At 36.6% G+C, this 13,699-nt stretch overlaps 1 protein-coding gene across 5 annotated transcripts in view; it reads right to left on the bottom strand.

Moving 5' to 3' along the window:
* Positions 1 to 13,699, bottom strand: part of INVS (inversin) — a 150,056-nt gene that overhangs the window by 52,478 nt on the left and 83,879 nt on the right. For all 5 annotated transcript variants that reach the window (XR_009532773.1, XM_060101074.1, XM_060101076.1 and 2 more), the window contains 4 exons: positions 10,755 to 10,926; positions 5,586 to 5,741; positions 4,586 to 4,815; positions 456 to 562 (listed from right to left, as the gene is read on the bottom strand). Coding sequence is in view for 4 of the 5 variants with exons in the window: in XM_060101074.1 (XP_059957057.1) it covers positions 456 to 562; positions 4,586 to 4,815; positions 5,586 to 5,741; positions 10,755 to 10,926 (665 nt within the window). In the remaining variant the exon portion in view is untranslated. The remainder of the gene's footprint in view (positions 1 to 455; positions 563 to 4,585; positions 4,816 to 5,585; positions 5,742 to 10,754; positions 10,927 to 13,699) is intronic.

The raw sequence follows: 13,699 nt of genomic DNA, 5'->3' as shown, positions 1-13,699 counted from the left end.
CTCCTTATTTTTTCATGCTGCATGGTGGCACCTCTGTCCACTAACTGATAATATCCTCTTCATCAAGAGAAACTTCTTGAATATATAACACATTCCACTGGCCTAACTGAATTCGTAGTCCTGGTCAGTCAGGACTCCCCTGACTTGATGCTACTAGCCAAAAGCCAGAGGCCCTAATTTCTTCATCTGGAAAATGTGAGCTTGCCCTAGGTAATATCTAAAGTTCTGAGTAGCTTTAAAATCCCATGATTCTAAATCAATACTGCATAGAACTTTTGTTTTTTTCTTCTGGTTCAGGATTTCTTAGTGTAGTGTTTCCTTATGAATATACTTATTTCTGATTTCTGAATATATATTTCATTATTTCTGAACCAATATCTAAACTTGAGATTTTTAAGATATGGCAGAAAGGATGTGAGATGAACAACAATACATTCCTTTTTTCAGTGGCTTACCTCTCTTCGTTGTTTTCCATCTGATTAGGGAAAGCAGCAAAGTCTAGTAGTAATTTAATGGCATCAAGGTATCCATTGTTACAGGACCAGTGCAAAGCTGTCCTTCCCTACAAGCATAAAGAAAAATCAAGTACATCTGGTGTCGGTATTTTTGGACACATAGTTATTTATGATGACTCAAATATATAAACACTTCTCTCAAATTGCTTAATTACAAAAAGAGAAAATATTAAGTATACAGTGGAGAAAATGGACTGTATCTTAACCAAATGATCAAAATTAATACTATGTTAAGAGGCATCATATGTCTCCAGAAGTGATACCCTGAGAATTCAATATCACTTATGCAATATTCCAACCCAAAACGTAAAATTTGAATCTAATTATGATGAATCATTAGGCAAACTCAAATTGAGTGAAATTCTATAAAATAAATGGCCTGTATTCTTAAAACATTTCAATGTCATGAAAGATAAAAAAGGCTTGAAGCATTGCTAGAGATAAAAAGGAATACTTCATAGTGTTAAAGGAGTCAAAGAGGAAGCTATCACAATCCTAAATCTGTATGCACATAATAGCATAGCTTCTAAATATACAGGATTAAAATTGACAAAATTGAAAGGGGAGATAGTCATATCCATAACCACAGTGGGAGATTTTTAACCCATCTTTACAATAGTTAATAGAACAAATAGATAAAAAAGCAGTAAAGATATAGAAGGCGTGAACAATACAATGTAAAATTTGAACTAAGTGATATGTATATAAACCATTGCATCGAACAATGACAAAATTAGTACCCTTTTCAAGTATACACAGAACATGTACCAAAATCAACCATGTGTGGGGACGTAAAGCCTCAAAAGCTTTTGAAAGATTAAAATAGTTCAGAGTATGTTATTTAACTACAGTAAAATTTAAGCTACAAATCAGTGCGGTAGGTAGAATAAGGAACTCCCTTGCAAAGATGTCTACATCCTAATCTCTGGAATCTGTAACTATGTCATAGTAAATGGAAAGGGGGAATTAAGGTTGTAGATGGAATTAAGGTTACTAATCAGCTCACTCTGAGTTGGGGAGATTATCCTGGATTATCCAGGTGGGCCCATATAACCACAAGGGCCCTTATAAGTAAGTGACAGAGAGAGGCAGAAGGTGAATATTAGAGTGATGTAGCATGAGCGAAACTCAGCCAGTCACTGTTAGCTGTGAGGAATGCAGCCACAAGCCACAGAATGTGGGCAGCATCTAGAAGTTGGAAAAGTCAAGGAAGAGATTCTCTCCTAGAGCCTCCAAAGAGAATGAAGTCCTGCCAACACCTTGATTTTTAGGACATTTTGGACTTCTGACTTCCAGAACAGTAAGATAATAAATCTGTGTTGTTCTAAGACACTAAGTTTCTGGTAATTTGTTATAGCAGCAATAGGAAACCAATATAATCAATAACAAAAAGATAATGAGAAAATGTCCAACTGCCTGTAAATTAAACAACACACTTCTAAATAATCTATGGGTCAAATAGTAAATCAAAATGGAAATCAGACAGTGTTTGAGTTGAATGATAGTGCTCGTACAATTTATCCAAATTTGTAAGATGCAGCTAAAGCATGCTCTAGAATAAGAAACATGCTTAAATACATATATTGAAAAAAATCAATGACTTAAATTTTCATCAAAAGAATCTTTTAAAAAATATTAAATCAAATCTGATGGAAGCAGATGGCAGGAAATAATAAAGATAAGAGTAAATACCAATGAAATAGTGAAAAACTTAAAATATAGAAAATAAAAAAAGACTGGAGTCCTTTGAAGAGATGAATAAGCAAGACTGAAATTTTTTTAAAAAAGGAAAAGAGACAACATGTATTACCAATGTATGGAATGAATAAGAGGAAATCATTACAGGTCTTACAGACATAAAATAGAAAAGAGAATGTATGATGAACTTTATATGAATACATTTGACATTTTTAATAAACTGGATAAATTTCTCAAAAAAGTGCAACTTACCAAAGCTGAACGGAAAATGATTAGAAAATCTGAATTGTCTTTTAATTATTAATGAAGCTGAATCAGTTATTAACAACCTTTGCACAAAGAAAACCCCTAGACCAGATGACTTCAGCAGGGAATTCTTCCAAACATTTAAAGAAGAATTTAACACAATCTTACACAAATTCTTTAGGAGAATGAGAAAAGAGGGACTACTCCCTAACTCTTTTTATAAGGTCAATGTAACCTTGCTACCAAAACCTGACAATACAAGAAAGGAAAATTATAGGTCAATCTCTCTCATGAACATAAATGCAAAAATCTCATAATATTAGCAAACAAAAATCCATCAATACATATATTTCAAAAATATATCATAGGGCCTCCCTGGTGGCGCAGTGGTTAAGAGTCCGCCTGCCGATGCAGGGGATACGGGTTCGTGCCCCGGTCTGGGAGGATCCCATATGCCGCGGAGCGGCTGGGCCCGTGAGCCATGGCCACTGGGCCTGCGCATCCGGAGCCTGTGCTCCGCAACGGGAGAGGCCACAACAGTGAGAGGCCCGCATACCGCAAAAAGAAAAAAAAAAAAAATATATCATAAGTAGGCCAATGTAATCAATGTAATTCACCACATTAATAGCAAAGAGTAGAAAAAATAACAATCATGTTGATAGATGCAGATACAGTATCAGATGAAAATTAAACAGCTAATTGTGATTTAGAAGAACTCTTAGCAACCAAAAATATGAGAGAACCTAGAGCAAACATCATACTCAATGGTGAAATATTTAAAGCTTTCCCCTGAGAAGCCAGAATGACTTAAGGATGTCAGCTATCACTAGTTCTATTCAACATTGCATTGGCGGTCCTAGCTAGTTCAATAAGGCAAGATAAAGAAATGAAAGTCATAAGAATTGGAAAGAAAGAAATAAAAATGTTATTGTTCACAGACAGCATGATTGTTTATTTGGATAGTCCAAAACAATACACATGAAAACTAACAGAAGTGGGAAGTAGCTTACATAAGTAATATACTACTTATGTATGAACTTGTAAAAAAAATGTAAAAGGTACAACAAAGTATAAAAGATGCATTTCTAATAACATTGGTATAGGGACCATAAGTTACACATTTTTCATTATGCTACTTTCACAGATAGTAACAATCTTGATAAATACTTATTCAATGAATTAATAGGGAATATATTTTCTGACTTGGAAAACATAATATGCTAGTATTTTTTAAGAGTTAAAGTAAGTAAATTAGCAAATTATGTCAATATTGGCTAAATTGAGAGAAATCAATACACTGCTACATAGCTGCGGGAAGCATAGATTAACCTGCGTGTTTTAATAATTGGTGTGACAGTATATATCAGAGCCTAGTCACATTCATATACCATTCATTACTTTGATTCAAAAATCTCACTTACATGAAATTATTCTAAGAGAATAACCCAAAAGGAAAAAGTTAAATGCACAAAGATGATTAATGCAACATGTTCTATAAATAATGAAAAAGTATCCAGCAATAGGAAGTTACTGATTTAATTCTAAAGTCTAGGTTACAGGCATAGCTTGGACCTGACTCCGCCCCCAATACTCCCATCACTGTTGTCACCTTAGAGTAATTATTTAAGCTCCATGAGCTTCAATTTCCTCCTCTGTAAAACAGGGATGATAATAGTAACTACTTTATAGACTTGCTGTGAGGAGTGAATGAGTTATTTTACAGAAAGCTCTTAGAACTTTGGAATATTAAGCATCCATGATTATGAAAAAATTACATACCAACTGAAAAAGTACTGGTGATAATTCTGAGGGAGCAAAACAAAATTTGGTTTGTAAAATCATATGATATATATATTTATATACCTATAATCATATGCCATGTATATATATTTTATAAAAGTTATCAAACCGTTCCCGTTCTATATGATGACTTTGTTAAACTATATACGGATATATAGGCAAGGACTAGAAGAGAACATGGACAAATACAAATCACTTTTAATTAACAGATTTGTGAGTGATCTCTTCACTTGGTAAATTGTTGTCTTCCTTAATTTTAGTTAACAAAGAAGCAATGCTCCAAACACTTTGGAGCAGACAATATAAAAAAGACGTAGAATTTCTACCTCTTTGTCTTGAATGTTAGGGTCTGCGTTATTTTCCATGAGCACGGCCATGCAGTTGATATATCCCCCATATGCAGCGCACTGCAGTGGGGTTCTTCCTGCATAATCCTGCACATTTGGGTTGATCTTATTTTCTATCAATATCTGGCAGACATCAGCATTTCCTCCCAGCGCTGCCCAGTGTAGAAGAGAATGTCCATCTTGGTCGACTAGATCTACCCTTGCTCCACCTGAAAAAGCAAAAATATAATGAAAATGTCTAATATAGAGAGCATTTATCAAAAAGAAGTTTAAAAATATAACAACAGTCCTTTAAATGCTTTACTCTTAGCAAAAAGCTTTCATGTATATCATCTACTTCAGATTCTTACAATAAACCTGTGAGCTGGTCAGTGTAGGACTCCTTCCCCTTATACATAAAGTGAAACTGAGGATCAGGCAGGTGCAGTGACTTTGCAAATTGAACAGCTACTAACACATGGAGCTAGCAGTGAACCTTGAGTTTCCCGATGCCAGGCGCTTCCCTCCATCCTTCTACCCAGGCAGCTCTCTGCCATGTAAAGCTATATTTCAAAAGGCAAATGCAGGGGCTTCCCTGGTGGCACAGCAGTTGAGAGTCCGCCTGCCAATGTAGGGGACTTGGGTTCGAGCCCTGGTCTGGGAAGATCCCACATGCCGTGGAGCAACTAAGCCTGTGCGCCACAACTACTGAGCCTGTGCTCTAGAGCCCACGAGCCACAACTACTGAAGCCCGTGCACCTAGAGCCTGTGCTCCGCAACAAGAGAAGCCACCGCAATGAGAAGCCCGCACACCGCAACGAAGAGTAGCCCTCATTCGCCGCAACTAGAGAAAGCCCGCATGCAGCAATGAAGACCCAACGCAGCCAAAAATTTTTAAAAAATAATAAATAAATAAATAAATAAATAAATCTATTAAAAAAAAGGTGAATAAGAAATCCTACCTTTTGAGAGTGACTTGTTAGGAGCACTCTTAACTAACCTTTGATGAGTGTCTGAATCACATCTTTGTGTCCCATCTCACAGGCTCGGAAAAGTGGAGTATGTTTCATGACATCAGTGGCATCTACTTGAGCATTATTTTCCAATAATAACTTCACGGTGCTGACATGGCCAGAAAGGGCAGCAGCATGTAAAGCTAAAAAGGGAGCGAAAGAAAGTGAAGAACTTCCAAATAACAGCTTTACCTTTTTATTATCCTAACTATGTGTCTTCTTCACTTTTGATTTTCTCATCATTTTGGCTAAATGCAATTTAATCTTCAGGATTCTCTATTTTTTAACTTTTATAGATTTCTATCTTCCTTTCTATTCATATGTATTACTCACACTTTTCCCCTTTCCTTCTACCTTTCTCATCTCACTGTTTTCTTCCTTTCCATCCTGTTCTGAAATGGTCTCCTCTTCTCAGTTACTAGTTTATTATCTTTTCCTCTTTCTAAGAGAGTAAGAGAACAAAAAAATGACAAAGAGAAATGATTTAAATGATGCAGGCAATTCTGCCCACAAACCCACTCAATTAGTATATGTCCCTGAGGGGTTGTGTGACGGGACCGTCAATCTACTGTTCCTTCAGTTGGTTACCTGTGCTATTCCTGCAGTTGGTCTGTGTACCCACATGGTACTGAGAGTATGTGTATCTTACTGCACTGAGTGCATTTTCATACAACATGACTCCAAATGCAAGCCAGCTATTTCCTCAGGGCCCAATTTAAAAAACAGCAATTCATTTCAAGATTGGAGAAAAAAGTGAGATGGAATGTAGTCTCTCTGGTAAGGGGTTTGAAAGAGTAATTTTGACTATGTGTGAGTTTCATGTTACGCTGATCCCCGCCTACATTATTCCACTCTAGTGCTTATGTCATCACTCTTTAGATTACTCTGGAAATTCTATTTAATTCATCACTCTCTAAATTCTGAATTTTTCAGGATAACTGTCTAGAGGCCTGGGCCAATTCTTTCTAAGGATTATGGCTCTATACTTCCTAGGATAATGTTTCTTTCATAAAGTGTGATCCATGGACCAAACTTGGGATGCCTATGAAATGCAGATTCCTGGGGATTTGTTGAGAAGCTATTGCGGACTGGGTACTAATATAATGCTGGGAATTCAGCAGGGAACAAGATAGCTAAGGTTATATTCTCATAGAGGAAGCAAAACAAAACAAGACAAAAACACTGAAGTAATAACATTTAAGTATTAGATGGTGATGGATGGTATAATTAAAGAAGTAAAAAGTATTTTGATATATAGAGTGACTGGGGGATTACTTTTGATTGGTGGTTGGGGAAAGCCTTGCTAAGGCGCTGACATTTAAGTTGAGAGTAAATCATAAAAAAGAGACAGCAGAGATCTCAAGGGAGAGTAGTCTGGGCAAAGAGAACAATAAGTACAGGGATAGGAATGAATCTATGTGTTTAAGGAAGGCAAAGAAGTTGCAGCACAATGAGTGAGAATGAGGTAAGTCAGAAAGGTAGAAAAGGCCAGATCATAAATGGCCATACAGGTCAGAGTGATGGAAGACACTGAAGGGCTTTACGTAGGTGAATGATATTTGATTTATGCTTTCAACAGATCACTCTAGCTGTTTTGAGAATGCATTACAGTAAATTAGAGTGTAAGCAGGGAGACCAGTTAACACTAGCGCAGTTGACTGGGTGAAAACTGGTGGCTTAAACTAGGGTGACAGGAATGGAGATGGAAAGAAGCAGAAAGATTTAGATTATATTTTGGAGGTGGAGTCAACAGGACTTGTTGACAGGATTTGATGTAGGATCTCTATATAGTCTGGGAACACCCCTAGTAATTCTCATGCATACTTGAGTTTGAAAAGCCTGACCTAAATGGCTGAATGTTAGTTTGGCCTAGACAAGATTCAGATGGGTGTGAGAGACTTCAAAAATCTTAAGTGTGTCATATGCAAGACAACGCAGAGTGGAACATTCAGTTTGACAAATTTTAGCTCAGTATAAGGAAGCGCACCCTAATAGAGTGAGATTAAGATGGAAGTAATGGGTTCTCTATATTGGAGCTGTTCAACCAGAGGCTGAAAGACACTGAGGAGATGTCTTTGGTGAAAAACACTGGTGAGAATGTTATAAGGCAAGTTAAGGCATGATATATCTGTGAGAGTTCTTTGATTTTCACATTTAAGAGCATAAGAATGCTTTTTTTTTTCTCCCAGATGAAATTTTATACAACATCCAACATATAAAATAGTTAAGAGTTGAGTGGTTCTGACTAAAGTAGGGGTAGAGGGTTACTCACTTAAGCATTTACCCCTCAGCAACATTTCAGGTACCTCTATAGGAACGTGCTGTTCCGAAGAACATGGTTTGGAAAACCGTGGACTAGATTTAATTTTAAGGTACTTTTTAATTCTGAAATTCTACAATTATGTAATGTGGCTTCAAGTATGCAACAGATACTCTTCAGACAAATATCAATGTCAAATTTAAAAAAAAAACAGACAAAATTTCAATTAAGCATAAGATAGAATTAATGATATTAAAGGAAGTTCCCCATTTCTGACTATTTTCATTTATTTTAAAACATAATCTTAGACTACTATTGCTGCTCCCTCTTTGAAAAAGTACAAGTTTACCTAGGAGCTTTAAAAATTATTTTCAATAACTTTCTGTTATGGAAAATTTCAAACATATTCAAAAGTAAAGGCAATAATAGCCCAGTGAACTCAATATTGTCATCACCCAGATTCAACAATTATGTGTTGGCTAATCTTGTTCCATCTAACTGCTATCCATTCCCCCACTTCTGATTTTTTGAAGAGAATTCTAGAGTCATATGCTTCCGTTTGTGAATATTTTAGTATGTCTGAAAGACAAGGATTCTTTTTTTAAACACAACCACTGTATCAGTCAGAGTATCTCTCATATAACTCTAACAGATAGAATTCAATATGAAGAATTGCTACCTTTGTACTGAAGAACTGAAAAAGCAAAAAGGGAACACTAAGGTATCACAGAGGCAGTAAATGCAGAAAATGGCTAGCAATTCTAAGACTGAGGAAACAAAAAGAAGAGGATGGAATTATTACAACTTTAAACGCTCAGAAGAGGCACCCGGCAGAGCTGAAACTCAGACCTCAGAGGAGGGGCTTTGCTTGGCTGTTGCTGGTATCTCTGAGGAGGGTGCTCTTTGGCTGCTACCGTGGGTGCTGGAAAAACTGCAAAGTGAAATTAACTGTTGCCACTGGAACAAGCTCTCAGTGCTCTGTTGTGTGAGACTTACTAGGGTAATGCTGACAGGAACGGGAAACAAAAACAAGAATAGGAAGCAAACAGGAAGATGCACTCCCATGCTCCTCTTCCAGCTTTCCAGTCTCCCTGTACTGCCCCCTATGGGCTGACTCCCCGGCTGGGAATGTGGGAATGAGGGAATGTGGTTTGCAGAACCCCAGCCCTAGCCATGCAAAGAAAAGAGAGGCCCATTTTCATACCTAAAAAATATTAACAAAAGTTTTGTAATATCAAATATCCAGATAGTGTTCACATTTTCCTGAGAGCTTTATAATTTTTTTGTAATGGATTTATTTGAATCAAGATCCAAATAATACCCATATATTGCTATTGATAAGAACTCATTTTTAATTAAGGCAAAACAACTCTGTAGAGGGATGATGGAAATGAACTCACCTGCATAGAAGAGAAATGTCAGGAAGGTACCTCTGACATATAATAAAATCTCCTTAGGATAAAGAGCCCAGGGGATGAATGAATTTGAGAGGAATTTATGTCTCAACCCCAACCATGATGCACATCAGAAAGGCAACTTTGGTTGATAGAATGCAAGTATCCTAGCCCATACTTTATTAAAATACATGAAAAGTTAAACAAAGAGTGATGCTAGTGATAAAGACTGCATACTAATACAAGTCTGACAAAAAAATTAAATATTCAGATCATTTATAAACTCAATGTCCTATGTGTCTATACAATACTCCTTAAGAAGCTTAAGGTCTACTATGAAGCTTTGGTATAGAAATATTCAATACTTTCAAAAGTTAAAGCCTTTATCAAAATTGATACTACCTAAAAACTCTTTTTAAAAAATTAGAAGGTGCGATGGTCTAGGTATAGGGAGGGAGATACGAGGTGTAGCAACTCCATTCCCCTCTGTCCCCCAAGTGCTATATCAATAGTGTCGGTGGTCAAAAAAGATCTTATCCAGGATAACAGGTAGGTGCAAACAGCTCTAGTATGTTTCTACAAATAAAAAAACATAACATTGAGAAGCTCAGAGCTGAGGTTTTGTTCTGTTCAGTGTTATTGTGCTGTTGTGTGATTTTTCTTTCTCTTTCTGACTTTGAATTTGGATATACAGGTGTCCCTCGATATCTGTGGGGGATTGGTTCCAGGAGCCTCTATAGATACCAAAATCTGAAGATGCTCAAGACCCTTATATAAGATGGTATAGTACAGTGAATACAAGTCAGGCTTCCATATCCGCAGATGCAAAACCCTCAGATACGGAGGGCTGACTGCAGTATATAAGGAAGAGACCTCTAAGGTGACAATGAGTGTTAAAAAACTTATACTTCTCTTACTAATCAACACATGGTTAGAGGGCTCTCTTATTAGAAAAAGAGATTAAAGGAAGCACCTAGTAAGAGCTTTTGAAGCTTTGAAGCTTCTAGAGACATGGGAGGTTAACTCTGAAATGGGAGATTCAGGATGCAGCAATGCTGTTCAAAACTGAGAAAAGAGCATATTAAATGAGACTGGTGAGAACATACTTAGATGTTTGCATTCTCTAAAATGTAATTCTAAATGTTTGAAAATATAGCTAATAATTGCTAGGTATGTATAGTTTTAAAATGCAGGTTCATTCTTTTTTACACAAAGATATATAATCAGAAGAGTTCCCGCAATCATGTCTAAGGAGCAACAAGGCTTGTAAATCAAATGCCAAGATTCACTTGGTAGAAACACAGGCTAATTTTAGCCATAATACTTGGAAGAAATAAAGCCGTTGGAGTGATGTCCTGGCAACCTAAACTTAAAAAGTTAAGATGAAAGTCAAACAATATTAGATTAGGAACGATGGTTTCAACTTACAATTTTGCAAAGTAGCACCATCTACACTTTGAAGCCTGAATGAAAGCAAACTGAATATGTCTGCCAGTTCTTACCTGTACCTCCATATTTGTCTGCCATGTTAATGTCAATGTCAGATTTTAAACTCAGCATAGTCCTAAGGACGTCATCACTGCCTTTCCCAGCAGCCCACATAAAGGATGTTCTTCCTTCAAGGTCTGAATCATCTTTTACTGAAGGATGTTTTAGAAACACTTTAACTGTTTCCTGTAAGAAAACTTCATTTAAAAATTTGAGACAAGAGAGTGGCATTTTCTTTGGTAAGAAAGCCAATGTTATATGTGACTTCCACTAAGAAGCAAAGTATTTTTTCCTCTACTTTTTTTTTTTTTTTTTTTTTTTTGCGGTACGCGGGCCTCTCACTGTTGTGGCCTCTCCCGTTGCGGAGCACAGGCTCCGGACGCACAGGCCCAGCGGCCATGGCTCATAGGCCTAGCCGCTCTGCGGCATGTGGGATCTTCCCAGACCGGGGCACGAACCCGTGTCCTCTGCATCGGCAGGTGGACTCTCAACCACTGTGCCACCAGGGAAGCCCTCCTCTACTTTTGAATCAAATGAAATTATCTTTTTATGAATAATGAAATTACAATTTCCATTGAAAGTAACAATCTTCTGTCCTTATACATTGGTTTTAGTTTTCATAGCACTTCAAAAATATAATCTAACTCCCTCATTCAACATTCTAATAATTGAGAATGATCATCCTCAATTAATTTAAAAAACTCAACTGCAGAGAAGCCTAATACATTCTCTCACTGTATGTTTTGTTGCTATTTTTAAAAATAGTGTATTTATCAAATAATTATGGGTGGTTACTGAGAAATGCAGTGTTCAATTCATCTAAACAAATATTTATTCAGCATTTCCTACATTCAAGGTCCTTCCTCTATAGAATCATACAAAAATTAGGACCCTTAGTAATTCTAATAGTGTTTAACAATTTTAATGGGGGTTAATATTCATAGCATTTAAAATTGCATCTTTCCTCAAAACTCAGATGCTTACAAGCTTTTAGGAAGATCATAGAAACTTTTGCTTGAATGGAAATAAAATAGTTTCAGAAAAAAACAATTTCTGGAGGCTGTGAGTTGGCCAAAAATGTACAAAATGTTGATGATCAATATTTCAGAGCAAGAAAAAATTTAAGGGCTCATCTCGTCCAGCTCCTCATTTTACAGATGATATTTAGACTCAAGGTCATATAAGCATTGGTAGCAGTTAATAGGAGTAGAATGCAGGGTTAAATCACTGCACTCTTTCCACTGTAACACACACTGCTTCCTAGTCTTAAAACTAGATGTTAACTTACTGAGGTATTACAGCTTAGTGCTCCTTAGGATCTAGTGTATGTCCTTATTAAGTAGATTTGAATAAAGAAATATAATTTTGGGACTTCCCTGGTGGTTAAGAATCCAGTGCAGGGGACACGGGTTCAATCCCTGGTCCAGGAAGATCGCAAATGCTGTGGAGTAACTAAGCCCATGTGCCACAACTACTGAGCCTGCACTCTAGAGCTTGCGAGCCAGAACTACTGAGCCCACGTGCCACAACTACTGAAGCCCGCGCACTAGAGCCCGTGTCCGCAACAAGCCACCCCGCAATGAGAAGCCCATGCACTGAAACGAAGAGTAGCCCCCGCTCGCCACAACTAGAGAAAGCCCATGTGCAGCAATGAAGACCTGATGCAGCCAAAAATAAATAAATAAATAAAGTTATAAAAAAAAGAAATAAAAATTTTAAATGTTGGTGATTTGGGGGGTTTCTTTTAATAATTTGTAAACATTTCTTTGTTGAGTATGTTTTCTTAATGATGAATGTTTGCAAGGGTTTTATGGGACTGTTGTTGTTGTTGACGATGTTTTTTAAAAAGAGAATTTCAACCTCTTGTGAATTAATAGAGTCCCAGGAGATCAAGGGACTTGAAACTGAGCCTATAAAATTTGCATAATTATTAAAAAACTGTTTCTGTAATTGGCAGATTGTCTAAAGCAAGTGTTTCTTTGAATAAACATCTATAATGTTCTAGCATTCTTTCTTACTTGCATTAGCCCAGTTACTTAATTACTGGTTTCTGTACATAGGTTAAATTTGGAGTCTAAGACTTGGGTTCAAGATCTTGAGCAAATCATTTAATCTCTTGGAACCTTGGTTTCTTCATCTGTAAGTAGGGATAACATGTCCTTTCATAGGCCTATGTTGAAATATGGATTGAATTCTGATTTCCATAGGTTGACTAGACTGGGCCAATTGGATTTCTTACCTATGTGTAATCAGAATGAACTCCTCCTCAAAAACTCTGTATTTTTCTGAGATCTTGGGAGATAATAGAAGATAATGGTTTACCAAAACTTTAGGTGATATATAGAATAGATTTTTAGGAATGCCAAGAAGGGGGATGATTGTTATAGTTGCTCTGGGTATCAGAGAGAAAGAAAAGTGGGAAAATAAGAGGTTTTCTCAATCCAAGAATTCAGTGTATTCAATAGTGCATTTGGGGAGGTCAGGAAGATAGAATTATACTATGCTGATGATAACATTCTCATAATTTAATGAAACCAGGTGTTTCACTATGCACTCTCATGTAGAAGGCAGCAAAATCCACTGTGACTGCATTAATGTGTGCCTCTTTGGATGTGTCTCTAGTTCTTAGTGGCCACTCATACTCAGGAGGCTGAAGCAGCCTAGACATTATCATGTTGCTGGCTGGACTGAGTGACATAATGGATGAGAAAGTACTTTGTAAATTGTAAAGGGTGGCAGGAAGGAGCTATTAATAATAGTTAATATCTTTGGATATATCAATAACTCATATTTTTGCTTTCTTAGATGTACAATATACAAAATTATTAGCACAAATAATAATAACGATGAATGCTACTTCTATGCCAGGTATTACACTAGGCACTGGTCATAAACTTTCTCTAATCCTTACAATAATCCTAAAAGAAAAGGTATAATTATTCTCATTTTACATATGAAG

Source organism: Mesoplodon densirostris, chromosome 6 (assembly GCF_025265405.1).
Source record: "Mesoplodon densirostris isolate mMesDen1 chromosome 6, mMesDen1 primary haplotype, whole genome shotgun sequence".
NCBI lineage: Eukaryota > Metazoa > Chordata > Mammalia > Artiodactyla > Ziphiidae > Mesoplodon > Mesoplodon densirostris.
The sequence above is the reverse complement of the archived record's forward strand: the minus strand, read 5'-3'. Positions and strand labels throughout refer to the sequence as shown.